Genomic DNA, 27,098 nt, shown 5'->3' on the forward strand with positions numbered 1-27,098 from the left:
CTTTGAAATAACTTCATACAAAGCCCCTGTTAAGCTCTTACAAACCTTTCCACCCGCCCAACTCTATTGCCGTTTTTTACACACAATTTACAGTGCCCAACTGCTAGAAACATTCAAGTGTTTCAGATGACGCTTTGTACAGCTTTCTATTCTGCAACAGGGTGTTAGCGTTTTAATGCCAGAAAAGGGAAGGCCAGTTCAACTGACTCGTCACTCGAGATACATTTCTGGGAGGACCGTGATGTTAATACTTGGTGATATGATCTATAAGCTACATCATCATCCTAAGTTGATTTTTTCCAATTGGACTTTGATGAATCATCTACAAGCATGATTAAGACCTAATATATGTATATATATAGCTATTCGTATTCAACCGTTTCCTGGATACGACAGAACAAAGTTTTGGCCCGAGTACAGTCCAGCTTGGTTGATGGCAGTGATGACAACAAAGTGTTCCTTGTTGTTATCAACATTGTCCATGCTCATCCGGGTCTGTTCTGTCTCCACCCACTTCAGTACGTCACATCCGCCGGCGGGGTCCCGACAGACACCTCGTACACCAGGGAGGAGTTACTGACGAACACGTCGGTCCAGTCCAACTGCAGCACCGACGGTTGAGGCCACCAGCTCCGGACGGTGGAGTCTACGGAATTTGTAATCCCATCTTTAGTGGCATATGCGATATGCAATGAGGCTCCTATTGCAAAATTGTCCACTTCCATGCACACATAGTGCATTAAACATTCTCTCTTTCAGAGTTGGGCGGCACTGTCTTTGTAATTCTTAGCACCCTTAGTTCATACCATATTTTGTAGAAAACTATTAACGCTATCTGAATATACAAATGCGTATCAGCAAATTACTTACCGATCACTTGTGGCTCCTCAGTCTCAATGACGACTTCTGAGAAGGCCGCGTCACTGGCCACACCCACATGATTGACAGCCCTGATCTGTACCTTGTACCTGTTGTAGGAGCGGAGATGAAGTCCCATCAGGGTGACATGGGTCTCACTATTCAAACCCACATCTGTCCAGGGGATGTCTAGCAGATCCTGGCTTAACATCCGGACCTGTAAAGAAGTAACCATTGATTTTCTTTTCTTTCCAAGCTATGGCCCTATGCCAATGATTATGACACCAACAGAAGACGAGAACACATTAGCCGTTTAAGCAGAGTTATTTTCTTAAAAAATAAAATAACAGTGTGATTAAAGAGCTATGCGTGCGACAGTCATCTGAAAATTGCTTGCTTTCAAAACAACTTGTATGGCAGAAAATGAACTAACCTGATAGTGGTGAATACCAGACTCATCGAAGAACCCAGACCAGGTCACGTGGACGACATCAGCAGCGGCCTGATGTTGACCCCGGATCGGGTAGTAAGATGAAGAACTCGTCACCGTCTGAACTATAGCGCGGTCGCTTTAAAGGGACAAGAGTATGAACATACAATGTGTGATATTCATTATCGGACTTGTTATTAATCAATCAATCATTTACTTCGCCCCTGCAGTGGTGGCTCAAGCGATTAGACAAAACGGCTATATTGTCAATGAAGTTATTGTTACCAACAGGAGCTAAATTTATCACCGCTGATAGGCTACACACCAAAAAGGTACGGTGATGTTAATTCAGTGACATAGCACACCTTTCAGGAGGTTGGAGTACAACGGTGACGCCGTCTGACGTGACGTGAGAGGACACCCCGGCATGGTTGGTACAGCGGACCGTTGGGTAGACCGTCTGTCCGTGGGTCAGGTTACCAGTCAGGTCACACACGGCAGGCAGGACAGACGGCAGGCGGACAAAAGGCTGGAGCTCCCCGGAGCCAGGGGAGAGGCCTGCGGCGTCACACTTTGCCTTATTGCTTTGCCTTATTGCTTTGTAAGCATACTCTTTAAGCAGAGGTTAGGCTCCGACTGTCTTGACGCCTTTCTAGTCGTTCTTATGGGGCTTTTTATTTTCATTTTTGAATTTTGCATGCATGTACCTTCCCGCGCGTGCACCTTTTAGGGAAACATAAAAAATAAAAAGACGTACCGATTGTCCAGTCACAAAAGTCTATCCCGCTCTCGTCATCTTGAACAACCCAGTACAGGGAAAAAACGGACGTGTTTTGGTAGTCCAAGTCCTCAATCTGACTTCCGTCCTGCAATGAATTAGGACAACCTTGTTCAAATTACTTTACGAGAACAGCCCTTAACAGAAATTGACTATAACGTTAGACTCAATCTCAATATTTGATTTGAATACTTTGCAAAATAACTATAGGTAATTTTTCATAACAATTGAAAATTTTCTAGCCATTGAGGCAAAGATAAAACGTCAATCAACAAAGAATACAGTCAAGAGGCATGGTAAAACTGGCAAAGATACCTTCACGTCAGAGATAACCGGCGGCGTGAGGTCCACCAGGACCGGGTCCGAGTACACGACTGCCCGCAGCTCTGCCGCGTTCTCTGCCACCACGGTCACGTGGAGAAAGGCTCCATGGTCCAGGCGGATGTGACTGTTCTGGGCATGCGTGTTTCTTCCCACGGATCTGAAGACCTGTAGCTGCGTTCCTCCTGTAGTGACAATGGTCAGAGTGTGCTGAAGTGCAAGTTTGTATATCAAAGCAGTTCAAGTTGATGTATCTTTGAAGAATGTACTCTTTCTTGCAAATTTAAACCCATATTGTAGTCCTGGGTCAAGTCATGATATTCTCAAAGTTCTATTTGCTCACTTTAATGCAGGTAGTGTTTCTAAATGTTACTTTTCTTTCTTCTCTTTTATAACAAATCCATCAAATTCACTTGGGTATTGGTATTTATACTTATCTATCAAGTAAAGCTTGACAGTTATGGTTGGTGTACATGTGACGTCATTGAGTGTATGGTAAAAAGTCGCCCACCTCTTGCAGTGCCGATAGCCCAGCTGTAGTCTATGATGGGACTTTCCGGGTCCACAAAGTCCCAGGCGGCGTGCACGGATGTCCAGCTGTGTACGAACCGGGTGTGCAGGCGGACAGGACTGGGCTTGGGGGCGGTGGTGTTGGGGTCAGCAGAAGGGCGCTGTGGACCGAGCTGTACTCTCTCAACCTGTTAATGATATAAGTACAAGTTGAAAGGCGTTTTCGCAAAGACGTTTAGAAATTGGTAGATACTATGAGATCACATTATCGAAATATACAGGAAAAGGTGACCCACATGCAAATTGTGGGATGCACATGCAATTATAAAAAAGTGTCAGTTTCACATCCAAGGAATATCAATGGTATTTGCAGACAACTGTTGTAGCTTAACCGAAAATATTGCTGATGTTAAGTCGACTAATAGAATAACAGCTACACACCTGCACATTGTCCAGTGCAATGCCGTTCCAGACTCCTGCCGAACCAATAGTGATGTTTGACACAGTGTGCAGGGCTGTGAAGTAGAACACGTGGCAGTGCCAGGTGATGTTCGTGTCCAGCTGCAGCTGTGTGCCCTCCAGGTGAGACGGGCGCTGGTACAGTTTGAAGACGCGGTGCATGCCGGGACCTTGCACATACCCTTCTTGAGAAAGGACCGGAGTGTGGGAAGGGAAGACGGGTGAGGCGTGGAAGGTGAGGCAATATTTGTCTCCTGGAGTCGTGCTGACAGCCTGGGAAACGGACCCCAGGAGAAGGAGGTAGCTGCGGCCATCTTGGCTGATGGCTTGACTCGGGGAAGAGACGTTGGCGATTCCTGATGTCAACCATGATACCGGGAGTCCAATGTTCCCATCACTCTGTTTCAGGGAACAAAAATTCATCAGAGGCTACAGTGACAAAAGCAAGTTCAACAGTCGTAATGACAGACCTTCATTGTACAGCTTCTGAAAAATAACAGTATAAAGAAAAACATAGCAATATTAAGCGTAAATTTCCTCCGCGTCAATCTGTCATGTATGGTGTCCGTCTCTTTTGATCAATATTTACTATTGTTGAATGTAAATATCAAAATATATACATTTGATTGAGTATTGAGTGAATATTTACCACACATATAAAGCATGTAACTTTCAGGAGGTACTAGGTATACAAGTCAAGTCAAGAAACATTATACCATTGTTATATAAAATATGTGCTAACCTGCAAGTCTTCAAAAGAAGGGTTAAGTAGCAGGTTGTTCCCGAAGCTAACATTCTCCATTGGTAAAGGGGCTGTGGTGTCCACAGTGACTCCATCAGAGAAGGCTGGAGGAGACCACAGACCAGACGCGTCTACAGCGTACACGGTCACGTAGTACTTGATACCTAATACACGACAGGATACACTGTCATATACTGTTCTAAGATTGTTCTTGACATAAACATGGCTTATTATCAAATCGAAATTAGTCAAACACCTAGATTACAAATGAAGTATGATGCGTAAAAACAAGAATTAAGGCTTGAGGTTACATTATCGTACCGTTGTTGAAAGTGCACGGAACGTCTCTTGCTGCAGACAGTCTCAGCCCCACGTCTGCACAAGGTGAGACGTCATCACGTCCAGGTGCGGTGCCGAAGCAGCAGATGTAATGATGTATGAAGGACTGCAGGTCAGAGAAGCCTCGCCAGGTGGCCGCCACACGACAGCTGCTGTTCTGGTAGTCCGCGTCATGGACACCCAACCCGTCCTGAACAACCCCTGATGTGGGGCTCTCTATATCAACCTGGAAGAAGCAATCACATTGTCAGTAGGTAAAGGGATCGAAATAAGTCCTATTTCATTTTAAAACAGGAAACGCTGTATCCACTTGGAATTGACTACATGCATCGTAATGAACTACAGATAATGATTTTTTCCCGTTTTACTATAGCAGCCTAATACATGTCTAATATTCACTGACACTTACCAAGAACCCGTCGGAGCTGACCGTTGTGTGCATCCCTGCACGGTTGAAGGCTCTGACGTTACTGTAGTACCTCACATTGGGTTCAAGTGTAAGGGCGTGGAGCAGGATTTCATCCGTAGTAGAAGATAGGTTGAAGTGGCTGAACGGACTGATGTCTTCTCCTGGGTATTTATGCAAAGATAACGATTCATTTACATTCAGTGAAATGATATAATGATACAATTATATAGTAATTATTGATGGAATGAAAAGTGTGGTATGGCAATGTGTCTTCGGGGTTCGTCAAACCTATCAAGCAGGAACTGTCCGGGAAAAAAAGAAAGAAGAACGATGAACAATGGAAAAGATGGAATAAAAATATCAGAGAATGGGCAGAAAGCCACTAAGTGAAACACTGAGAAAAACACGTAAAGAATGGAGAGAACTGGAGAAATCCAGACCACGTTTTCTTTTATGAATGTGCATAAAATGAGAGCGCCATTCAACTACCTCCAGGAAAAGTGCTGAGAGACACCAGGAAATACGCCACGCCCACTTCCTGGTCCATAAAGACGTTCCTCCACCCCACACCCAGCTGGGACGTGCTGTTACTGAAGTCAACGTCAACTACCTGGCCAACGTCCGAAAGGTCATTCACCTACGGCAAAAAAGTATCATTTTGACGTTTTCTTGCTACTTGCCAGTTTATGTTTATCAGGTATTTATATTAGTCCGATTGTGCATTCAACTTTTCTAGGGTTTAGTAAGATAGTCATCGAATACCGCAGTAAAGGAATGTAGCGATACCGTTAATTAATTGTCGGAATTGAAACGTTATTTATCTCCAAACCCACGGAAAAAGTAAAATATGCAACCCACGGGATGATGCTTATGCAAATTTGTTAATGTATGATACACCTTGACATGTGGACATGACTCAGAGAGGGCGATACTTTGTTCCGCGCGATAATGGGTTCCGCTTCGTTATATTATGTTACATACTTGTATCGTTTCATTAGTCAATGGTACAGAAATGTCAAAAAAAAGTTTTCAACACTCATAGATCAAAATAGTATCATGATGGTTGAACTTCACTAAGCAGATGTTTTTACTGAAAAAATATAGTCTGTATGGCGTATTACCTTTCTTGACTTTGACACAGCGGGTGGAGTGAAGTCTGTCAGGATGCCGTCCGACCGGAAGTCCATGTACTCGTGGCTGCCGTACCAGGCCCGCACGTGGAATACGTACTTAATTTCCGGCTGGAGAAGTACTGAACAAAGTACATTTCTTTTTGACACCACACCATTAGTTTTTGAAGTAAATGCCATAAAAGCATCAGATTCAATCCAAGCGAAGATTACTCCCCGAAGCACCGGTATAATATTCGTGTAATAGAAATCGCATTTAAAGTGAAAATAAGATGATTTTTCTTAATCATTATTGCGATTTTTGCTGTGCAGGAACTTGAAATTCAACTTGTATGTAACAGTTGGTAGACAAATTGATAGACAAACTGATAAGTCAATTTACTGATTGGTTGATTATAAAAGTCATTTATTGTTTATATGATTACTCGATTATACTCACATACGTCTCGAGGAAGACTCAGCACAGCCCTGGTTCTCAGTCCTACATCAAACCAAATCCTTTCAGTCCCAATCTCAAGTGTTCCGAGATCTTCACCAAACTGGCTTGCGCTCCACTCAAACCTATAAAGATGATAAAAAAATAGAAAGAAAACGTAACAAGGCACTTTGGGACACAGACTGTCACCTATCGTATAAAAACATTCTATTTACAGATATTCACATGTACATGGGGTATACATTTTTTCGCCAAATATACATACCAACTAACAAATGAACAAACGGGCGGTTGTCATGATTTGTACCAAATGATATGCATAAGTTATCTGATGAAGGCTGTGAATTAGGTTTAATACGTCACCTTTTTATCTGTTTTTCTCCTGGAAGGATTTCCCATCGAGCCGCTAGTGCACACTGGGAAGGCGTGACGTCAGCATCCACAGCCTGCTGACTGCGCATGTCTGTTACGTCATACACGAGGACCTGCTGGTACTTGGACGAGTCTATGTGGAATCAAATGTTATACAGTATGAACCCTTGACTTGTTTGCATCAAACATCAAATTAATTAGGTCGTAGTCAATGCAGGCGACAGCTATGATCATAGTTTCTGAGTTCATTTCCAGCACAGTCACAGAGTGCAACCTACGTCATCAAAACAGTGGAGCTAGCTTGTGAGCGCCAGAATGTCTTGCATATTGATGAATCATAGATTGACGCTGTAGAGTTTACCTGTAACAGTGCTACAGCCCATGCCCAGTGGTTCACACTTTTTATTCTGTGGTGCGCATGTGCAGTCCCCTTCACAAGACTCCGCGTCACATCTCCTGACCAATGACAGGACGCCGCTGTGAGGGCCGGACGGTACCACTTCAAATGCATCGTGTGCCTCAAGACTTTCCAGCCCAACCTGAGAGGCAAGATCCATATCGTTCTCATCTTCTACATTTATGATAAACTGTTCAGTTATTAAACTGATTATCATCATAACTGAACATTGTCATATACTTATTAGTTTTCCTTCAAGTGTTCTTGACGGCGTGGTCATATTTGTCGTACGATTTTGATGTCTTAGAATTTTTTAGAATCTTAAGAATCAGTTTTTGCTTCAAGGCAGCTGAAATTTTGTTCAACCTCACGGTCTGCAGATACAACAGAGTAACGACCACATAATGGTTGTGGAAGAAGCTCATTGTTACCTTGTTGACAGCCCACATCAAGATGTAGACATGTTCCCCCGGAGTCAGGTCCCTGCTGATGTTGACTGAAGCTGTCTGTATGACACCTTCATCCTCGTGAGCTGTACCGTTCTGATGGGGAATGATCACTTCACCGTTCTGAAACAAAATGGAAAACAGTGGTCATAACTAAAGAGTGCTTTTGAGTCTCATCCAATTAATAAAAAGCCTGGTCTTGCCATCGAAACGATAGATGGCGGCCCACATACTTGATCAACACTCATTTCCACAATACCAACACACCAAAACAATATTAATCTAACTCTATTTAGATATAGTATAAATCTATTTAGGTGTAGTCTACTGCCTTCAAATTTAGATAACCAATGTGTCATACACAATTTCTTTATAATCCATGAATACAGTACAGTTGGCAAATTTGTCTCTAAGATGAATATACGGAGTACATTCAACAAAATGTTACGATATTCATAAAGTTGTTAGTTGAATAGCGAGCATTCTTGTGGTTGTAAATCATTTTTCAAAATTAATTGGTTTCCAAAAGAAGTTGATTTTAACCTTAAAATTAGAACTTACACCAGTGAGTAGCGTGATACCTGATTGACATGACTACAACATCAAGACATCAACAGTAGGAAGTCAGGATACATACCGATAGGTCCCTGCCGCTGAACTCTGACCCGACGGTGACGTGATACCTCTGGATGCCGGTATGGATGTCGGAGAAGCCGAGCCAGGCCAGCCTGACGTGAGGAGGGGCTGTTCCGTTCTGCTGCTGGTACCCCATCCAGCTGTCCTGGTGACGGGACAGCTGCGCCGCGTGCTCCGTGTGGACAGCAAACGTACCCACGGTCGGGGGAGTCGCGTCGATCTGGCACGAATTTGTGGGTAAAATACTGTTAGATTTTAGCTAGGACATATTGTCAAAACATGCGATACATCTCATGGATACTGTAAATGTTTTTAAGTTCGCGGGGATTTAATTTCGCGGTAGCGGGAAAAAGGACTTTTCGCGGTGGGTTTAAGTTCGTGGTAACACCATAGACTGCAATCTAATATCATAGTAGAAAAATGTTCGCGGTGGTTTTAAATTCGCGGTGAAGTGGTCACCGCGAAAACCGCGAACATTAATCCACCGCGAACATTTCTGCATTTACAGTATATACAAAATTCATGATCAGGTGTACACCCTACAAGATCATGAAAAGACGTCTTCAGAAGAGGTACCGACTCACCAGAAGTCCCTGCGTCTCCGCAGACGCACACAGCCGCGCCATGTTACACGTGACCACCCGTACAGAGTAGGTGTTCCCGTCATGCAAGGTCAGGTTCGTGAACTTGTAGTCCCGCACGGAGCCGACAATCTGTAGCATTAGAACACAAGTACTGTCTTCATACATGATGCTCAGTTTACGACGAAGTAAACACTCAATACGTTACATGTAGTGTGAAGAAACTTGAATGTTTTGCTAAATGTGAAGTTAGTCCGAAAAGCAAACAAGCGAATGTTGTAAACCTGACCTGTACCGGCTCGATGTCCACGTCTGTCTGGTGATGAGTGAAGACTGACAGGTGCTGCCGCTCCAGAGGACTGTCGGGGTCACTGACCTCCCAGGTAACGGACAGCACTGTTCTCCACACCTATAAGAGAAACGTTATCTACGTGAATCTAACAAATAGATCCAAACCCGTCAAGATATTCTGTCTGTTTCTACGACGTCATGTGTACATTTACAAAGGTGGCAGGTTAATATCTAAGAAAAGTGTTTCAAATATAAAACATAAGTGCTGTAGTTTACCTGGCTTTCAGCTACTATTGACCCATGCTGTAAGTCAAACGATGGCCCGCTAACAAAAACAGGAGGTGTGTCGTCAACTGTGACTCCATTGGACGATCTTTCCACATACAGCCCTATGAACAAAAGTTAGACACCATTTAACGTTAGCAATATGACTTATAGCTCGTAAGATCCAATCCTGAGACATGCGTACAGTGTCTTATCATACGGTTGCGTACCTGCTTTGTTGTAAGCCCTAACCGTGACGTAGACTGCCTGACCAATCGGCAGAGGTGGGTCAACACGGGAGATATACGCCATCTCCGTAAGATGTAGTCTTGAGGTGGAGTACACATCTTCTCCGCCAGGTGTCGTGCCTGCACGCCACTCATAGTGAGACAAACCGGAATGAGGATCGTGGAAACCGAACCAGTGAGCTCCCAGGAATGTCCTATGGAAAGTAACGCTGAGTGATTATAACATGTTCGCACGTAATTGGCGGCTGTTATTTTTGATAATGATCAGGTAACTGTATTTGTTTGTTTTTGTTTTGTTCAGAAGGATGGCATATTACACAATAACTAACCTGGAGGCTTGGAAAGACAAGTCCATGTCGTCCACTCCATCAGACACAGTCCCCACCACTGGAGGTGAGTTGTCCATGATGACACCATCGGAAGTCGCAGAGGAGCACAGGTCGGCTGCGTTACAGGCCACCACTGTGACGTAGTACCTTTTTCCAGAAACGAGTCTCAAGTTCTCCACAGATGCTTCTGTAGATTAGATAACAAGTTCGATGTGTTAACCTATTCGTGAATAATTTCTGTACTAGCATAACATTTTTCAACTTTCATAAGCTACTGGGAAGGGTGTGCGTGTAGTTTTAAGAATTAGGGTATGCTTCGTCGAGAGCCACACCCCTTTAGCTGACCAGCTATGGAACTGGTGTATGAATAGATAGATGGATGTAAATATGAATACATGAACAGAACACATGTACAGCTGGCATAAACAGCTTGACCAACCTTGAAGTAAACCGACATCTTCAGCCTCCATGACGTCATCACATCCGGGACATGTGCCGATGCTCCACGAGTAACCAATGAGAGCCGTGTGGGGGTCGTGGAAACCTTCCCACCAGGCATGCAGGGTTTCTGTGTCCGTCTGTGGTGTAATCATTAGATGATCAGTGGTCTTTGTTCGTGTTTCAGCTATTAAGCTTAAGCATATGTCAGTATTTAGTGCTATCGAGATCTTATGCACACAATCATTCCATTCCAAGCGTTCTCATGATAACCAAAACATGAGAATGTCTGTATTTTTTATTGTTTAAATTGGTTATTGGTTATTGGGTGTTACATACGCAGCTCTCTATTTGTGGCCAGGGGGTCAGGTCCTCCCGGGCAACATATTGTACGTAGGTGAATGTGTCAATTTTTGTGACTTGAAGGCCAAATAACGAACCACATGTGTCCCATAACAAGTTCTACAATCACCTGAAAGTCCACATCATGCCTGTCCCCACCGGACCCACCGTCGTACACAAACCCTGCCGCGGGAGGAGACGTCTCCACCACCGCTGCCCAGGAGCAGGCAGAGGACGACAGACCGGCTCCATTGTAACCCTGGAAACAAACGGGAAGGATGAACTCATGTTTATGATGAAGTATGACCCTTTTGATGGCCCATGATAAAGTACAGATTTTACAGTGATATATTTCTTCAAGCGATTTTTAAAGAAGACGTATATCTGTAGCCTTTGTCACTAGGCCACACTAATAATAACATTTCCTGAAAAAGTCATGCTATATTTTCTACAATTGATCAGGTTTTGATAGTACTTTGCCATCTCAAATGCCCAGTTTCGATGGCAATTTGCAATAAACATCATCTTATTTTCCAAAATAACCTACCATCACAGAAATGTAATACGCATGTCCCTCCTGCAGATGTAGGTCCAACGCGGTGTCTGACATGGCTTCCTCTAACTCTGTCCTGGTGAGCGCCATCATGTCACAGTGGCCTGGCTGGGATCCCACGCACCACTCATAGTACGACATGCCTGTACAGTGAAACAATACATGATAAATGTAAATTCACATATCTTACAGAAAAAGAAAAGCTAAGTTGCTTTGTAATTGTCACGAAATGGTGCCCATATAATGTCCAGAACAAACGTACATGAACGGACTCGGTCAGATAGATGTGTAGCAACAAATGTAATCGTTCATTTCAAGCAATGAAAAATATTTAGAGACCTAATAGCGCTAATACTTTATTAAGTTTTACTACTTAAACAAAGCACATTAACCGTTGACTGATAATGATAAAATGTTTTAATGACGCGGAAAAGTGTTCAGCTATCAGGTGACGTCAATGTGTACTGCACAAACCTACCACTTTCAGGATCTATAAAGACCCTATCCCAGTTGGCTGACACCGATGACGTGGAGAGAAGGTACCGGCCTCCTACATCTATCTCAGCATCAGTCACAACAGGTGCCGAGACGTCCACTGTCACTCCCCGGGACACGCTCGTCACGGTCAGGCCTACATAGTCAGTCGCTACGGCAAAGATATAGTTTGATTCTAAAAATTGATCAAGATTCTAACATGCTCAACTGTAGTCTCACACCCAGTAGCACTATTTGCATTGATGACATTCCTACAATAGAGGAACCATGTAGAGCACTGGAAAGTCTTTATAGCACTAGGTTGTAACTGTCTATCCAAAGCGAATACGTTACATTGACTTCTTGCAACACGCTAACTCTAATTGAAAGACATAAACATTAGGTCATGCATAGTGTCCCTGAATGATAATGGCTATATTGGTTGCTATGAAGTTATTTTAATTTTATTTACTACGAAATTGGAATGTTAAAAGACCATATCTTCATAACTTCATAATTATGATCTATGACTATGAACAACATAACATCGACATGAAATATTCCACCCATCCCTTACCTCTCACAGTTGCATAGTAGGTGTGTCCAGAGTACAACCGGAGGCCATGCACTGTTGCCATGTTCGTAACGCCAACATCCATAAAGTCCTGAATGTCGACACCATTTGGACTGGTACCTGCCAAAAATATAATTTTGTTTTCCTTCAGATCAAGCAGGAACAATTCCAGCCTTATATCTGGTACTACAAATAGACCATTAATATGTCAAATTTCTAACTTAAGTTACAATTTAGATTCAAAGAAAACAGTACAGAAGATACAGTTCAGTATGGGATGGAACCGACAGGATGTTACATGCAGAATACATACTTACCGACAGCAACTTCATACTTGTGAATCCCGCTATGATGAGACGATCTGCCGTGCTCCTCAACGTCAACAAACGCGTCCCAGTAGACTATCATCTCTGACGTTGACGTCTGACAGGAATACAAGAGTCGTTTTTGCCATGCTTGCGTGTAATGAGAATTATTGCGTGGGTATGATTATCATGTAACATGAGAATTCATTTTCTCATGTGCTACAATCAGCATTCTATCATATTCCGGGTTAGCTGAAGTTGATAGTACATATGTGTTAAGCAATTGTGCCACTACATGTACACATCCAAGTACCTTACCTGGAATCGCATGTCCTTGTGTTTGACCCACACGTGCCCCGGCAGTGGAGGTGTGAGATCCACGGTGATACCGTTAGAACAGGAGTCTACCTCCGCTAGGGGCTGGTCGAACAACTCGAAATGCAAAACTGTCGCGTTCGCGTGGACACAGATGTGGTACCTGCTTCCGTGTAACAGCTCGATGTCTGGGACGTTCACAAAGTTTTCCTGGAGTAAAATAGTGAATGATAATGACCTTAGGAATATTCACTGCTATCTCAAACCCTTAAAAATCAAATTAATGGAGATGCAACCCCATACCTCAGTTTCGCTACAAGCCAAAACCTGTGGGGCACTGCAGTCGTAATCAGAATACTTCAGGCCGTGACGGGGGGCGACATAGGCCCAGTTGTGAATGGCGTCATCAGACACCACCTTCCACCGGTAGTGCCCGTGCCGCAGTGTCGGCCAGACCGCGGACAGTTTGTCACGGGCGGGCGTGAACTCCTGCTCGGGTAGCGGCCACTTATCATTTTGTGGGAGGTAAACATCACTGTAAAGAAAAGTGGATATTTCATGTTAATGGAAAGAGAGAATATAGATATATAGATATGAAGCCATCTTGGTATTGTCGTAAATTGTAGTTGAAACTCTTCGTATCGAAATATATTTTCCCACAAACAACTGAGTTGAATTTAATGAGTTAAAAGCTCAAAGACATATGATTATGAGATACCATATAGGCCTTAATGGTTGTCCTTGATCTTCTATAGTGTAATGAATGTATCTTAAAAAGCACTCACCTCATGTATGTTAATTCCAAATTCCCTACTGCATCTATCACTGTCGGTGGAGTGATGAGGCTCGGGTCGGGTGAATCACAGTCCAGTACGTCCCGAGCGGCGGTAGAGTACAGACCCACCCTGTTGTACCCTCGGATGAGCAGGCGGAGGCAATGGGTGAAGTCTAAATCATCATCCAATGTTACCTCATAGGTGAGCTGGGAATAAAGTCAAAATACATGTAGCCATCAATTGTAGACAATTCCTTATAAGGTGTTCTACAAACACTGGAAATGTGCAGAAGTCAGATTCACGTTATTGTAATGTCATGTTATCCTATCATCAACAATAAAGACACGTTAAGTCAGACATAACACAGGCAGAAGAGCACATCGCAAATTCTACCTACTTGGCCTTCAGCCACCATCTTTGTCTGGATCGTTTGCCAGGATAAAATGATGTCACCATAGGCCGAACCCTTCGAAGACATATCCGTTGCCAAGTTCCACTCATAGTGTATGGACGGATCCTCAAACGTCGGCTGGGTTGTGTCCACATTACCAAACTTGTTCCAGGTGAACGCCAATACATTTGACGTCCTGTTGTAACCGACAGAGCAGATCTGTCCCGGGGTCGGCGGGTTGTGGAGAACCGTGAACCCATCACTGTGTGCGGGCTGCAAGAAATTACCATCGAAACGTTAATCATTCAGATATTTCACATGTATGCTTAGCAAAAAGCTTTCTTGCAAAATGGATGACGTATCTTCTGGATTCAATAATGTTTCATATATATGGGGTACCTGGAAACATCCGGCTGGGTGGCACAACCTGACCACAGACCGGTAACGATTCGAGTTGAGAAGGAACAGTCCTGTCCACCTGCCATGACTGGACATCTGCATGTTCCTGAACTCTGTGATTCGTGTCCATGATGGCACCCTGAGGGAAGCAGAAATATGTAATTGATGAGCATATCTTCTATGACTTAAGTTTTTATCAGCAAACTTTTCTGTGATAGGTAGCTATACAACACTAACTTAAGTCATATTCGTTTTCCATTCAATATCCTCTTTGACAATTTCCACTATCGTTTAAGTCAATGTACCCGCCCAGTGTCGCTTCCCTCTCCACAGCCCACTCAACTCTGCGCACGAATGTCTTCACGGTGTCGGGAATGGTCCAACGGGCCTCAACGGTTGTCGTAGAAATCTGGGAATCTTTGTCTTCTGGGCATCCAACATTGATGAGGTTAGCGTGATGGAAGAAAGTCACGTTGGTATCTGAAATGATGTAAATGGATATCATGATTGTATTACAGAGATTCAGAATAAATAACACGATTTGAATGCATGGAATCTGCTTTCAATTGGGGACTAGATATTGAATTATGCAGATTTAAGTTGACAGCTGGAGACATATGTATGAAATTCGCACCCATGTTGCAGCCAAGACCATCGGAGACCTCCGTCGCATTGATGACGTCATCATCTTTCAAGACCACTACACCGTCTGACGTCACTGAAATATTTCCGGATTCCGTACCAGCTAAGACAGTGACGTAGTAGGTCTGAAAATTTGAAATATTCCTATTATGGCCACACGGAAGAAAAAAAAAATTGCACAATTAGGTAAATTCTTATCATTATGTGTTTACTCAATAAATAGATTTCTTGTCAATAACCATTTCTAGTTACAGGAACGTCTTACCTGAAACGTTTTGAGATGCAGATTGTGGGCTGTGAAGCTGGTGTTCTGTCCAATGTAAGTGAATGACGTGATGTCCGCCAGCCCCGGCTGTGTACCGATGCCCACCTGATAGGTGACGTCCTGATGTGGATGTGCGAACCCCAGCCATGCGCAGCTGATAGTGTCAGTACTGCTCTGGATATCTATGTCAGCAGGGCGCTGGAACACAGCAACAAATTTACCAGCTTTTGATATACATGGCAAATCTATTACTCAAGAAGAACAAAATGTTGATAAAAACTTCCTGATTCCATGAATATCTTCATCAGGTAGATAGTTAACGTTATAAAGTGAAGTATACCCTTCATAATCACCGTTAGTCTCTTGTGAACAGAGCCGGGGTTGAATACAAATTAGATTACGTTTGTCATCGCATCGTGCTTGTCGCAACGCCACATTGCGGTATTAGTACCACAGTCGCTTACACTCTAGCCAAAAAGCTGCCAAGAAATCGGTGAAGAAATGGTGGTTACGTTAGAAAAATAACTATACATGTCGCACATCGTTATAACTGAACTACGGTTGGCTTAGGCTTAGGTCACATTTCCAAACCGAGGCCCCACAGGGATGTTTAAAGAAACCAAAAATCAAAAATTATAGTTAGAAATATACACAGATTGCCGGGCCCCGGTTTGGAAATGTGACCTAAGTCTTACCCCAAGGACAGAGGGTTCTCCTGCTTCTGGATCCAGCTCCATCACCACTCCCCGTGACGGGACGCCCACAACGTGCACGTACGGCTGTGACGTCACCACCGTGCTGAGGCCGGCCGCGTTCTCCACCCGGACGGACACGTAGTACGTGTGCTGGCCGTGAAGATGCCAGTCCAGGGATGATATCGGGATGGACACACACGTCGGTGGAGACGTGACGTTACAGAACCTGTCATCAGCCGGCAATGGTGCGAAATCCAGTAATTCAGTCGTACCAGGGTGATGGCCTGTGTACAGAAGTGAATAATTGTCACTTGGAAAGGTAAAACGCACGGACAGATCATAAAATGTCTGTTATATACAAACAGAAGCAAATGTTGAAATGATAATGTGCAATCAGACAGAGACGCAGCCAGTCATAACAATTCTACCAAAAAAAAACTTACCAACAGAGTATTCGAACTTGTAAAGCCTCTCTGTATCGTCGATGTCGTGGACCGACGTCGGTTTAGAGTCCCATCTTGCAACCAATGACTGAGCCCCATCCTCTTCTTCCATCGTTACTTCGATCAAGCCTGAGAACGCTGGCGGGGTGACGTCAACTATGAACGGCCCTAAAACCTGTTAGGAGAAAAATAGAGGGTTTTCAACTGTTTCCTATAAATTTAAAGACGTACTGCACGAGATAAATCAATTAAGCTTACCTTAGTTGTAGGAATTTGTGCCCTGTTGATAGCCTTCAGTACTAAGTAGAACTGCTTCCCTTCATCCAGGTTGGGATGGTACGTTATGAAGTGGGAGTGAGCGTTAGTGGATGTGAGCGGCATGATGTCGGGGAGATCTGGAGTTAGCGTGCTGCTGAGTCCAACTTCGTAGTCATATATGTCACTTTCGGGGTCCTCACCATTCCATCGTAGCGAGAACTGGTACGGAAAAGGACGCAGAACGAAGTTAAATCAAATCGTTTTCAAAAATGTTGTGTATGTTAGAGTGGATTAAATCTCCAGCCAGTGTTCAGTACGCATGTTCAGAGAGAATCCTTAGCTTATGCAAGGTTAGTCTGGAATTAGGGACTCAAACTCTCAATATACGTTGTTTCTGTGCAGTACATAGTGTGTGCGTACGTGTGTGTGTGTGTGTGTGTGTGTGTGTGTGTGTGTGTGTGTGTGTGTGTGTGTGTGTGTGTGTGTGATTCATTCGCTGAGGAGGGATACAGCCCAGTTAACAGTACACACACTTCATAACCTACCATGTTCTCCCTTGATAAGAATCCGTTGCCAGGAAAGGCGCCGAAGCTAAGGCAGTCGCTATCTTTATACCCCGGATGATCTGTTCCGTTCGACAGTAGCTCTAGAGCAGGCCTCAGGTTGACGTCATCCACTTCCCTAGAAACGTTCCTGATGCAAAATTAAAAGGAGATCGATAAGCTAACTTGAAATGTGTTTCTTGTAATAGTTCCTTATCAAGAAGACACTATTTTTGTACCTGCATACTGGAGATGGTTCGACGATTGGTTGCCTGAATCCGCTGCTGTCAATCATCCAGACGTCACCGTCCCTGCCCCTGATAACTCCCGGTGTGTAGTGCAGATTGTCCACCACCAGGTCTGTTATGACGGGCGGTGTCACATCTATGGTCACACCGTCGGAGCAGACAGATTCCGATGGCTGCAGTGCACGGTTGAAGGCAATAACCGTGCAGTGATATAGACCTGGGTGCGCCGCTTCCCATTGGGCGTGAGTTGACGTGGTGTTCTGTACGTATACCTGCATGTGGAGGAGAGGGACAATGATTGAGTATAACGAAAACCATTCTAACCGCTTATACGATCTCTCACGTACGAGTAACAGCTTTTCTTCCCTTACTATTCAAATGCTTAAATGTATACTTACTTGGAGATTATTCTCGAATTCAGTCACATTTTCCAGACAGTCCTCGGCAAAGCCATACATGTAGAACATGATGCCGCTTTCCCTGTCAAAGAAACCTTCCCATGATGCCTGTATGACGCTGTCCTGCTGGGAGTCGAGGTCCATTTCCTCCGGCAAACTGTCATGGACGTGCCCGGGCAGCGGCGGGCTGGTATCAACGGTTATCTGGACCGGTTAAAACAAGATCTCTAAGCATGGCCATGTCAATATCGTTATGTAAACAAAGAATAAGTCAAGTCAAGCAAGTTAAGTCAAGTCAAGTTTATTGCACAACGATTGCATCAGGTAACGTTACAATGTATGGCAAATAACATGTACTAACAACTACAAACCATGACTATACGATGATACAACTTATTACTATAACTACATGTAGTACAGGAATGTGAACATAAATGGCGTGTTAACAATTAGTGTAAAATACAACTTAAATGATTAGGTCTGCTATTCTACAATACCTTCTCTATTTTTCAAAGTAGTACAAATGTATTGGACTAGATATGTAGATATGTAGTCTGGACATGACATAAGTAGTTTAAAAATACCTGTGTTTGTCTTTGGCAATGGTGTACTAGAAAACGAATGTGGTAACGCGTAAGGAACAATTATGTCCACAAACCTGAAATCTTCCTTGTGCCTGCAGCATGGCGTTGTTTGTAGCCGTGATGACGATGTAATAGTCGTGATCATGGCTACCTGTTGAGATGTTCATCTTGTCTGCATCCGGTGTGAATTCATAGTTACGGAAGTAACACTGTTCATCTTTGGGAATGCAGGTGCAGTATGGTGGAGGACATTCGGGATACAGAGTCTGTGAATGTAATGCGAATTCATGTAGGCATGTTTACAGTTAGGCTTTCATGCTTCTTCGGTGTCACCGAACCACAATTTAAGCCGGAGCTAAATCACAGAATATATACTTCTATTTAAAGGCATATATCAGGTATATAATAGATGGAGAAAGATATGAATCCCATTGGTGTTCTGGTGATGTAAGCTATGTGGATGTAGAATCAGATTTGAAGAAAGTCGTTTCGAATAATGATAAACTTTGAAATTTTAGTATATCTTTAGTTTATCAAGATTTAGAAGTCTTTCATCAAATCCGATTCCAGCAAAATGACGTTTGCTCACCGAAGGCCTCCTGACGGCTACCTGCCCCTCCCCATGGACGACAGTGGGGTCTGCCATGTCGTGTAACTCCCAGTGGATGTTGTGAAGGCCGCTGTGGTCATCGAAGGCAGTGAAAATTGCTCTGTAACGCCAATTTAGACTTGTAAGCCAAATGACACAATATTGTCCTGGAAACCGTAGGAAAATCAATAAAACACTTTTTGTTTGTTCAGCGCTTTATAGGTTGAAATATGAAATGTGAATAGAACCTACGTCATCTCATAAAGATCTTTTGAATCGTGTACTGCCAAAGTGTCGACTCCCCCTCGTGACAGAAAGATGTCCTCTATGACAGGTGGTGATGAGTCCACGTGGATGGTGACGTAGTCGTCAGCAGTGTTGCCCATGACGTCGAACGCACGAACCCAGAAACGGACGGTATCTCCGTCCTGACGAGGGACGTCACGACTTTGGCTTTGTAACTGTAAGGTTGACATGATTTATATGAATAATATAACTCCAGAACTAAGTACTCGAGAACAAGATAGAACATTAATAGATGTATTATGATATGATACGACAGTGCAGAAAACATATGGACGTACCAAAAGTAAAAAAAATGTAGTCCCTGTGATGTATTCGGTAAATTGAATACATCATTGCATATAATATGTACAATGCAAATAGATAACCGCTTTAATAAATTCTATGTTGTTTATGTTTACTTACTCGTCACACCTTTTATGACTATAGTAATCAAAATGATGCTGCAGCAATGACAAACATGCTGTCATTTTGACAGTCGACTTTAAGGCCGTCAAGCATGCCGCGCCAGCAGCAACCAATCGAATTAATGTATACCATAGATTGAACTTTGTTACCGTCATATCCGTGACGTTCTGCCAGTTTCCCGGCGGGTTGTCGAGGCTCCTCCCTCCTAGATGGTCCACAGCCCAGTCCGTCTGGAACATCGTGATGGTGTTGGCGTTTGGAATGGCCTCACGGGACCGGGTAGCCGGGGGCTGGCCTGCGTAATTTAATATTTTATGATGATGATGCTAGCAACAAGATTTTGTCAGTAATAGAAGTCAATTAAAGCAGTGAATTACAAATATAATGAGAAAAAATGCCATTGGTTTTATTTATTTACGGAAAGAATGCTGGTCTACAGTTACCTGTCAGTTCTTCGTAACCCGGTAGGATAGTGGTGTTGTGTTGCTCTATGGCGTTTAGAAACTTGTTGTCTTTGTGTAGTTGGTTGCAGAAGTGATCCGGCCACGAAACAGTCACCTGTAGAGGACAATACCATTACATTAGATGGCTTAGGAAATCAAAGGCTTAAAATTGACAAATTTGAAGTTCAGTATATCACCTGCGGCCCGTTGTCCATGGCGTCTTGCAGGTTGGTCTGCCACACCCCTCCGGTAACGTCAGAAGTTGACTCCGCCCACATGGGATGGTGCCCGGATGTGTCGGCCTCGACTGTGCTGTTGTCGTCATAGATGAGGAATCTGCGTGCGATGACGACGTTTCCGTCATTCGGTCCGCAGGCGTCCTCTACAGTCAGCACTATGCAGTACACCCCTGTGGAAAAGTGTCCACCAGTCAGAGGTAGTATGTTGTAAATGAGGAAAGATAACAATGATGACACATCTTCACATCAGGTAACGATAAAAATTTCTTAATATCGATTAACCAACCTGGCTCTGTTAGCAGAATGCTGGCCTGTGTCGCCCCTGCACCAACCGTGCCCGTCTGTCCGGCCACAGGAGCCAGTCCTCTCATCCCCAGCACATCTCCGAACGGCCGGAGTTTGAACACCTCGTACTCGTACTCAGCGATCCCCGAGTCGTCATCTCTCCAGCCCGACCAGCAGAGGGTGATGGCGCCCTGGGTATGATAAAACCCAACTTAAATACAAGCTTTTAGTTCTGACCACAGTATGCTTGATAGTCTGAAATATACAGAAATGACTTACATTTTTGGTAATTGCTGGGCCTCTCTCCAACATCTCATCAGTACAGGGTCCTCTGACTGAACAATGGTAGGGATTGCGGAAGTCAAACGTGAAGTGCGCTCTGTGAGAAACCTCCCGCCCACTGAAGTACTCAGTGGCGATTGTAATATCTCCTGTAGAGTCGTCGTAGTTGTTTATTTTGACATATCCGCCGTTTGACGCTTTTGCGGTAAAGTACAACCTGTACGAGAACAAAAACACTTTATTGCTCAAAATGATTAGATAGAGACCCTTCTCTCTAGTTGGCATTTTCAAAAACGGAAGCACTGCCATTAGATGACAAGTACCCATAATTCTTACCTGTCTCCATGTCGAGGTTCTTCTGGAATCATGGCATTTATAGTACAGTCTTGTATGGACGTGTTCGGTGAACCATTGTTACTGTGCTTGCACGTCAAGGTTCCCTGGTGAAGTATTGTACTACCTACAGTACGCGGCAAGGTAAAATCTTTGGTATAATGATAATGCATATGCCAGAACACGATCCAATCCACCAACTAAAATTCAACAAAGAAATGCCATGTATACCTGTCTGATTACACAGCGGTACACATTCATACTAGTAATGAACGACATGTGTATGACTGGGCGATCGCAATAAAGCCGAACTTGCTGCGGTTCAATTACTAGGACTATTGAGTCGCTAGACAAATTTTTCTGTATGGTTACCTCTCTCCATGCTCCAGTCTGTAGAAGCTGCAATCACCCCTATACTGTATCTATTGATGTAATACGGCGTAGTCGGCATCCCCGATGGTTGGAACAAAGACTTCCATTCCGCCTGATGAAGAAGACAAGATTTCATGTTCAAATGGAAACAAACTCTGCATTTACAATTAAGAAACTCTTTACATGCAAAATCTTCCCTGGAAACACAAAATCTATATACTCAGTACTTTCAACCAATGCACATTCACCATGGTGATGCAATCTAGTCTTCAGATATAATGGAAATCAAGGAATACCTCAAACTGCATGGTCGACGCTGTTAACCTAAGGTTTGTCCAGGATGTAGATGTTGCTGTCGTTGCATTGCAGCCAGCCTCCACCGTGTCCTTCTCCCAGCCGTTCACAATTCGTTTCATTTTCCCCGCACAATATTGCATGATAGGTTGAGCACGTACTAAAAGTAGTTACACATTTCGTCACAAATAATATCAACTATGATTGACAAGAACACCATTTTGTGTGGTTACGCAAATATCTATGACATACATGCGGTTGAATACAATCTTGTTCAGTCTGCACAAATTTACGATGACCACACCTTTTTTCCCTTTTATAAGGACATGTCATTCCATGTTCGGATCTGTAAAATCAGCTTTTGATTGCTTGCAATGACGTGTGTCATGAAATACTATAATGTGGTGCACTTCCTTTTAATTATTACTTACTTGTTAAACAGTTTTGACCGCCAAAGTTTGTGGCACACGAACACGAGCCCGATAGGTTGGAAGGTCCACAGCTGCCAGGGTAGCAAGTGCGTTTCCACGAACACAGCTCTGGTGAGATACAGACATTATTGCAGTGCAAAAAGTTGACGAAATATTATCATATAGCCAGCGGTCAATACGGAGGCTGGCACTCAGCCTACACAAAACGTTGACCAATTCTGTATCGCCTGAGGTACGGCCCGACCGCGCGCGGGTAGAATCGCCCGACTGCCAAATTTTAGCTACATCTTGCCAACCCGAGGAAACTCAAGTTTATTAAAACAAACGAGCAAAAACACGTGACATTAATGCACATCACGTAAACTGCTTTATTCGTCAATTCAACCGAGTTTTCGTCAACCACGCACGCAAGCGAGTTCGAATAGTTCGAATTGAATTATTGAGCCCCGGGCCTTACCTTAAAATGCCTTTCAGTGAAACGTAATCAGGAATCAACAACAACAATGCCTATCAGTTTGAACGTTGGTGGGAAAAAATCGTGACATTTTCCCATGATTTTCCCCACCAACCTCTGCTTGGAGAGTAGTCATTAACGTTTTTATCGTATAGCCTATCCAAACTGATAGGCATTGTTGAAGTTGATTCCTGACTACGTTTCATTTAAAGGCATTTTACGGTAAAGCCCGGGGCTCAATAATTCAATTCGAACTATTCGAACTCGCTTATAGCAATAGAATTTAACCACAGAACTCTCTTGAGGGGGATTATTTCTAAATCCGTCTCTGTTCCCAAGTGGTAGATAAAAACATTTAAGACGTACCTGTGCAGGTTCTCCCGTTACCCGACAGTTGGTAAGCTTGAATACCAGAACCACGGTCGTACAAACATCGAGCACACCGGGAATCAAAGGGGCTTGTACAGGAGTGAACCGCACAGTTTGAGACGAGCCTGGGACAAACTGGAACAAATTGTAAGTGGATAAATAAGACTTAACCTAAGAATAGACTAAGTACATTAATTTATCATCTCGTGGTTCTAAATACATATCATCTAAATATATATATATCATATGCATTTATATAAGTATTTATCGTAATAAATGCTCAATACTTGATGTCTTTCAACTTGAGGGGACAAAGTGTTTCCGACTTTTGATGATTGACCCAGACTGGTATTTGACTAGCATTAGCCTAATAAGGATTGAATTGAAAGAGACATTTGATATTTATAAAACTTAACATTTCATTCATTCAAAACTGATTCATGTCATAGCGTCTTGATTAATATTATACCGTTACATCCTCAATAGCACATATACTTTGTGACGTACATATGACGTACAATTTTTCAATGCGCGATTAATTATGCCATGTAAATAAATATGTAGATAGGCTGCCACTAAATGCCTTGTGGATATGTTAGAATTTCGAATTCACAATTAAATGTTAAAAGCAACCTGACGTCATGCTAGCAAAGGCAAATTTTCATTTTCTGAAACTGTACTTTTAGATCCAACGAGTAGTAACCAAGACCAAGCAATATTTTGAAGTATCAACAGAAGATGTATGACATACGGTCTATAACATTTAGCCATGCTACAAGTTCATTATCAAACACTTACCAGGACATGCTCCATGTGATAGATATCTTCCCGTTTTACAACTTTCACACCAACGGCAAAAGATATATCCATTAAGATTGCTGTTCGGAGGGCAATCTAAGCCAGCGTGGCACCATCTCCAGCCAGTGCAATTAAAACACCCTGAAGGACAGGCTGAATAGTGTTGCATAGATGATATAAGAAATAATAAATCATGAATAAAACAGTGCTGATAAATGAATACTATTAGACAAATGAATAACGTGTGTGAATTCGTGTGTGTGTGTGTGTGTGTGTGTGTGTGTGTGTGTGTGCTTGTTAGATACTTTTAGGAAGCCTCAGAAGTGTTAGTGTCTCTTGGCAACATAGGCCATTAAGCGTCATTGCATAAGAAAGCCATGCAAAACCAGGCAGAGGTGAGAAGACGGGGATCGGCTAAATCTGTGTGTATACTTTGTATGTGTGATAGGTATGAACAGTTATATAATCAAAACCCTCCAGATATTTTTCGTGATGGCGTCCTGGTACCCCAGAGGGGTCCTCAAAAATCCAAAAAATTATAGCTGAAAATTACTGAAATTGTGATGACTTCCCTGAAAAATTTGATAAAACTTTGATATTTCCATGTAGAATGGATTCTTACGTTTTACAGACCGAAAGTTGAAGATGATGATTTAAGAATGACAGGGCATACTAAGGGGTTACCTGAACCACTGAAAGCAATTTTCTTATCACCGTAAATTTTAAGTTTCACTGTTGCTGGAGAGAGAAACATATACTTATTTAAAAACAATTGTCATCTAATTGGGCCATACATAACGCGAGCAGTGAGAGGGGGGTCTTTATGGGGATTTTCGGGGTCTGGGCTATAATGAATTTGATACTTGTATTACACTATGAAGGTAAGTCATGGCAAGGAGGTTAAGAATTTTTGTCACCTCCTTGGTCATGGCAAATTTTTGTGTAGTTGTTTGTATAGCCACTGCGCATAAAAGTTACTAATTAAATTCACGGCATAGGAAGTTATTTATGGCGTTGGGAGCTTATGTCTAAGAACAGCAAAGGAAAGCAGCGAAACGTTAACTTACTAATACACAGAATTAGACGTGCTGAAAGTTATATTTCAGATTAGCAATATTGTTATCAATTTTCAGCATGAATGCAACGGATTGTTAGGGTTTTTAGAAGCGATTTTTACAAGTACAGTGCAATAAACACCACATACGAGCATCGGCTGAAGTGGGACCGCTGTTACAGTTGGTAGGGCATTTGTCCCAAAAATTATCCGGAAGATCGTCACCCAGTGATTTTCCCCATATTGTCGCTGCGACAAGGAATAGGTGCAAATACGTGATAATCTGAAAGGAGACAAAGAGGAGAAGTTGTTGATACGTTCCCTTTGGCTTGTTTTCTTGATAATTCTGTAGTTTGTGTACAGGATAAAAATACAAGAATGATAGCTCATAGTTTTTCTAACCGATTGTCAACCCTTAATCAATTATAAAAATAGAGAGGGTCCACCTCATTTTATACCCCTTTCAACTAGGACGGTGCTCTCTCTGTCCACACCAGAAGCCCTGTTGGCTTACAGTTTGGCTAAAAAGTTTCCAACAAGGCAAAAATATTGTCCACACAACATGGACATACCGAGCCAACCACAAATGGCACTGAATAAATACCCTTCTAGTGAAGGCGATCATAAGGCCTTGCAATAAAAGCAAAATCAATAGGCAGTAATGCCTCTTTTATGCATTTCAAAACATTGCAGCGGGTAAGCAAGCAAACGTTTACACACACGCACGCGCGCGCACACAAACAAACATAGTCATAAGGTGGGGGCACACCTGCGTATATATCTAAGTCCGTATGAGGCGCGCATGAGAGTATTTGCCTCCACCAGGCTCCACAGGTCGTTGGAAAAATAATAGAAATTGGACAGACGTAAAAAGGTTACATGTCAGACGAGTTAGCTGGGTCGCTAACCATACTTCTCGGTCAGCTAAGTCATCTGGCATGTTATGAATCTATAGTTGTCCAATTTGTACTATTTTTCCCGCGACCTGTGGAGCCTGGTAGAGACTAAGAGCTTCATACGCACCTCAAACGGACTTGAATATATACGCGCGTGCGCACACACACTCACATGAGATAAAGGTTTACATTACGCGTTACCAACATACCGTCACAAATATCATAGGTGTATAGTTGTGTAAAATAGTGTTGAGGTACATGTTAATGCGAGGTATACGATTAAGCCTGGTGGCGCAAATGCATGTTTTATTGGGCGTTAATAGAAATTGCCGGCCTCCCAGAAAAACTTCCAAACACAAGCACGACTAACAACACCCAACCATAGTCTGCAAGGTTGAGATCCGGTGCAGAAAGACGACCAAGCCCATGTCACTCTTGGCCTACCATAGCCGCCCAAATATTTCCATTGTTCCCTCTGACGATAGCTGGGAGTCAGTCGTAAGTAAGGTACCTTTACTCGGGCTTTAGTCGCATTACAATAGATGTTGGGATAGTCCGGCCAAGTTGGGGTAGGCTTTTGGCCTTGTACTTATTGACGCAGGTGAAATGTAATGGAAGTTAAATCTTACCGGCCTTGCCATCGCTGTATGGTGGCTTCAGTGGCGGTGCCTCGGTATCACCCACCAACAGCCCGGTGCGACTGAAATGTCGCTGAAACACGAAAAACGACGTTGGTCCCCTCAGTACTATTTACTCCTTTATCAGATTGAGGAAGTAAATGTCAGTGAAAAGGGGTTGCGCGCTGTGCTCAAAACTGATCCTGATTGATCCAATACCACGTGGTTTGGTACATACACGTAATGGTCAATGCATGCCATTCGTCTCCGCCAAGAGCTTTTTTTCTGCTCTTCCCTGTCTGGTTAAGTCTCG

At 43.1% G+C, this 27,098-nt stretch overlaps 3 protein-coding genes across 3 annotated transcripts; all 3 read right to left on the reverse strand.

The window, feature by feature from the left end:
* Window positions 1–372: 372 nt before the first annotated feature.
* Window positions 373–19,683, reverse strand: LOC118413673. The gene is given in 47 exon segments (XM_035817200.1): window positions 373–539; window positions 542–646; window positions 871–1,075; window positions 1,292–1,427; window positions 1,654–1,846; window positions 2,046–2,154; window positions 2,382–2,572; window positions 2,899–3,085; window positions 3,339–3,755; window positions 4,099–4,262; window positions 4,420–4,663; window positions 4,847–5,007; window positions 5,336–5,483; window positions 5,968–6,098; window positions 6,416–6,537; window positions 6,776–6,917; window positions 7,146–7,323; window positions 7,613–7,750; window positions 8,265–8,483; window positions 8,848–8,976; window positions 9,134–9,253; window positions 9,412–9,524; window positions 9,630–9,841; window positions 9,977–10,163; window positions 10,416–10,554; window positions 10,887–11,015; window positions 11,304–11,452; window positions 11,788–11,955; window positions 12,361–12,477; window positions 12,675–12,780; window positions 12,981–13,187; window positions 13,281–13,512; window positions 13,763–13,959; window positions 14,151–14,417; window positions 14,577–14,682; window positions 14,849–15,023; window positions 15,178–15,310; window positions 15,451–15,648; window positions 16,146–16,429; window positions 16,589–16,763; window positions 16,847–17,065; window positions 17,392–17,539; window positions 17,628–17,908; window positions 18,035–18,238; window positions 18,693–18,884; window positions 19,208–19,328; window positions 19,460–19,683. Coding segments are annotated over 47 exon segments (8,289 nt in total).
* Window positions 19,684–20,546: 863 nt separating this feature from the next.
* On the reverse strand, window positions 20,547–21,197 carry LOC118413674. Its single transcript, XM_035817201.1, has 3 exons — window positions 21,165–21,197; window positions 20,887–21,076; window positions 20,547–20,770 (listed from the first exon to the last, which is right to left on the reverse strand). The coding sequence occupies exons 1-3, from the start codon at window positions 21,195–21,197 to the stop codon at window positions 20,547–20,549; spliced, it is 447 nt and encodes a 148-aa protein (XP_035673094.1).
* LOC118412846 lies at window positions 21,171–22,697 on the reverse strand. Its single transcript, XM_035815888.1, has 3 exons — window positions 22,169–22,697; window positions 21,873–21,984; window positions 21,171–21,627 (listed from the first exon to the last, which is right to left on the reverse strand). Exons 1-3 carry the CDS (start codon window positions 22,307–22,309, stop codon window positions 21,500–21,502), a joined length of 381 nt encoding a protein of 126 aa, XP_035671781.1. The 5' UTR covers window positions 22,310–22,697; the 3' UTR covers window positions 21,171–21,499.
* Window positions 22,698–27,098: the final 4,401 nt, after the last annotated feature.

This window comes from Branchiostoma floridae, chromosome 4 (genome assembly GCF_000003815.2).
Source record: "Branchiostoma floridae strain S238N-H82 chromosome 4, Bfl_VNyyK, whole genome shotgun sequence".
Classification (NCBI taxonomy): domain Eukaryota; kingdom Metazoa; phylum Chordata; class Leptocardii; order Amphioxiformes; family Branchiostomatidae; genus Branchiostoma; species Branchiostoma floridae.

Excerpts from the sequence above, each read along its gene's own strand:
- LOC118413674 (XM_035817201.1), bottom strand. The coding sequence starts at position 21,197 with ATGTTGGAGAGAGGCCCAGCAATTACCAAAAAT. Across the intron at positions 21,077-21,164 it reads GCCCAGCAATTACCAAAAAT|GGCGCCATCACCCTCTGCTG; the intron begins GTAAGTCATTTC and ends TATCATACCCAG. Across the intron at positions 20,771-20,886 it reads CATTCTGCTAACAGAGCCAG|GGGTGTACTGCATAGTGCTG; the intron begins GTTGGTTAATCG and ends ACTTTTCCACAG.
- LOC118412846 (XM_035815888.1), bottom strand. The coding sequence starts at position 22,309 with ATGCAATATTGTGCGGGGAAAATGAAACGAATTGTGAACGGCTGGGAG. Across the intron at positions 21,985-22,168 it reads CGTCGACCATGCAGTTTGAG|GCGGAATGGAAGTCTTTGTT; the intron begins GTATTCCTTGAT and ends CTTCTTCATCAG. Across the intron at positions 21,628-21,872 it reads AGACTGGAGCATGGAGAGAG|GTAGTACAATACTTCACCAG; the intron begins GTAACCATACAG and ends CGCGTACTGTAG.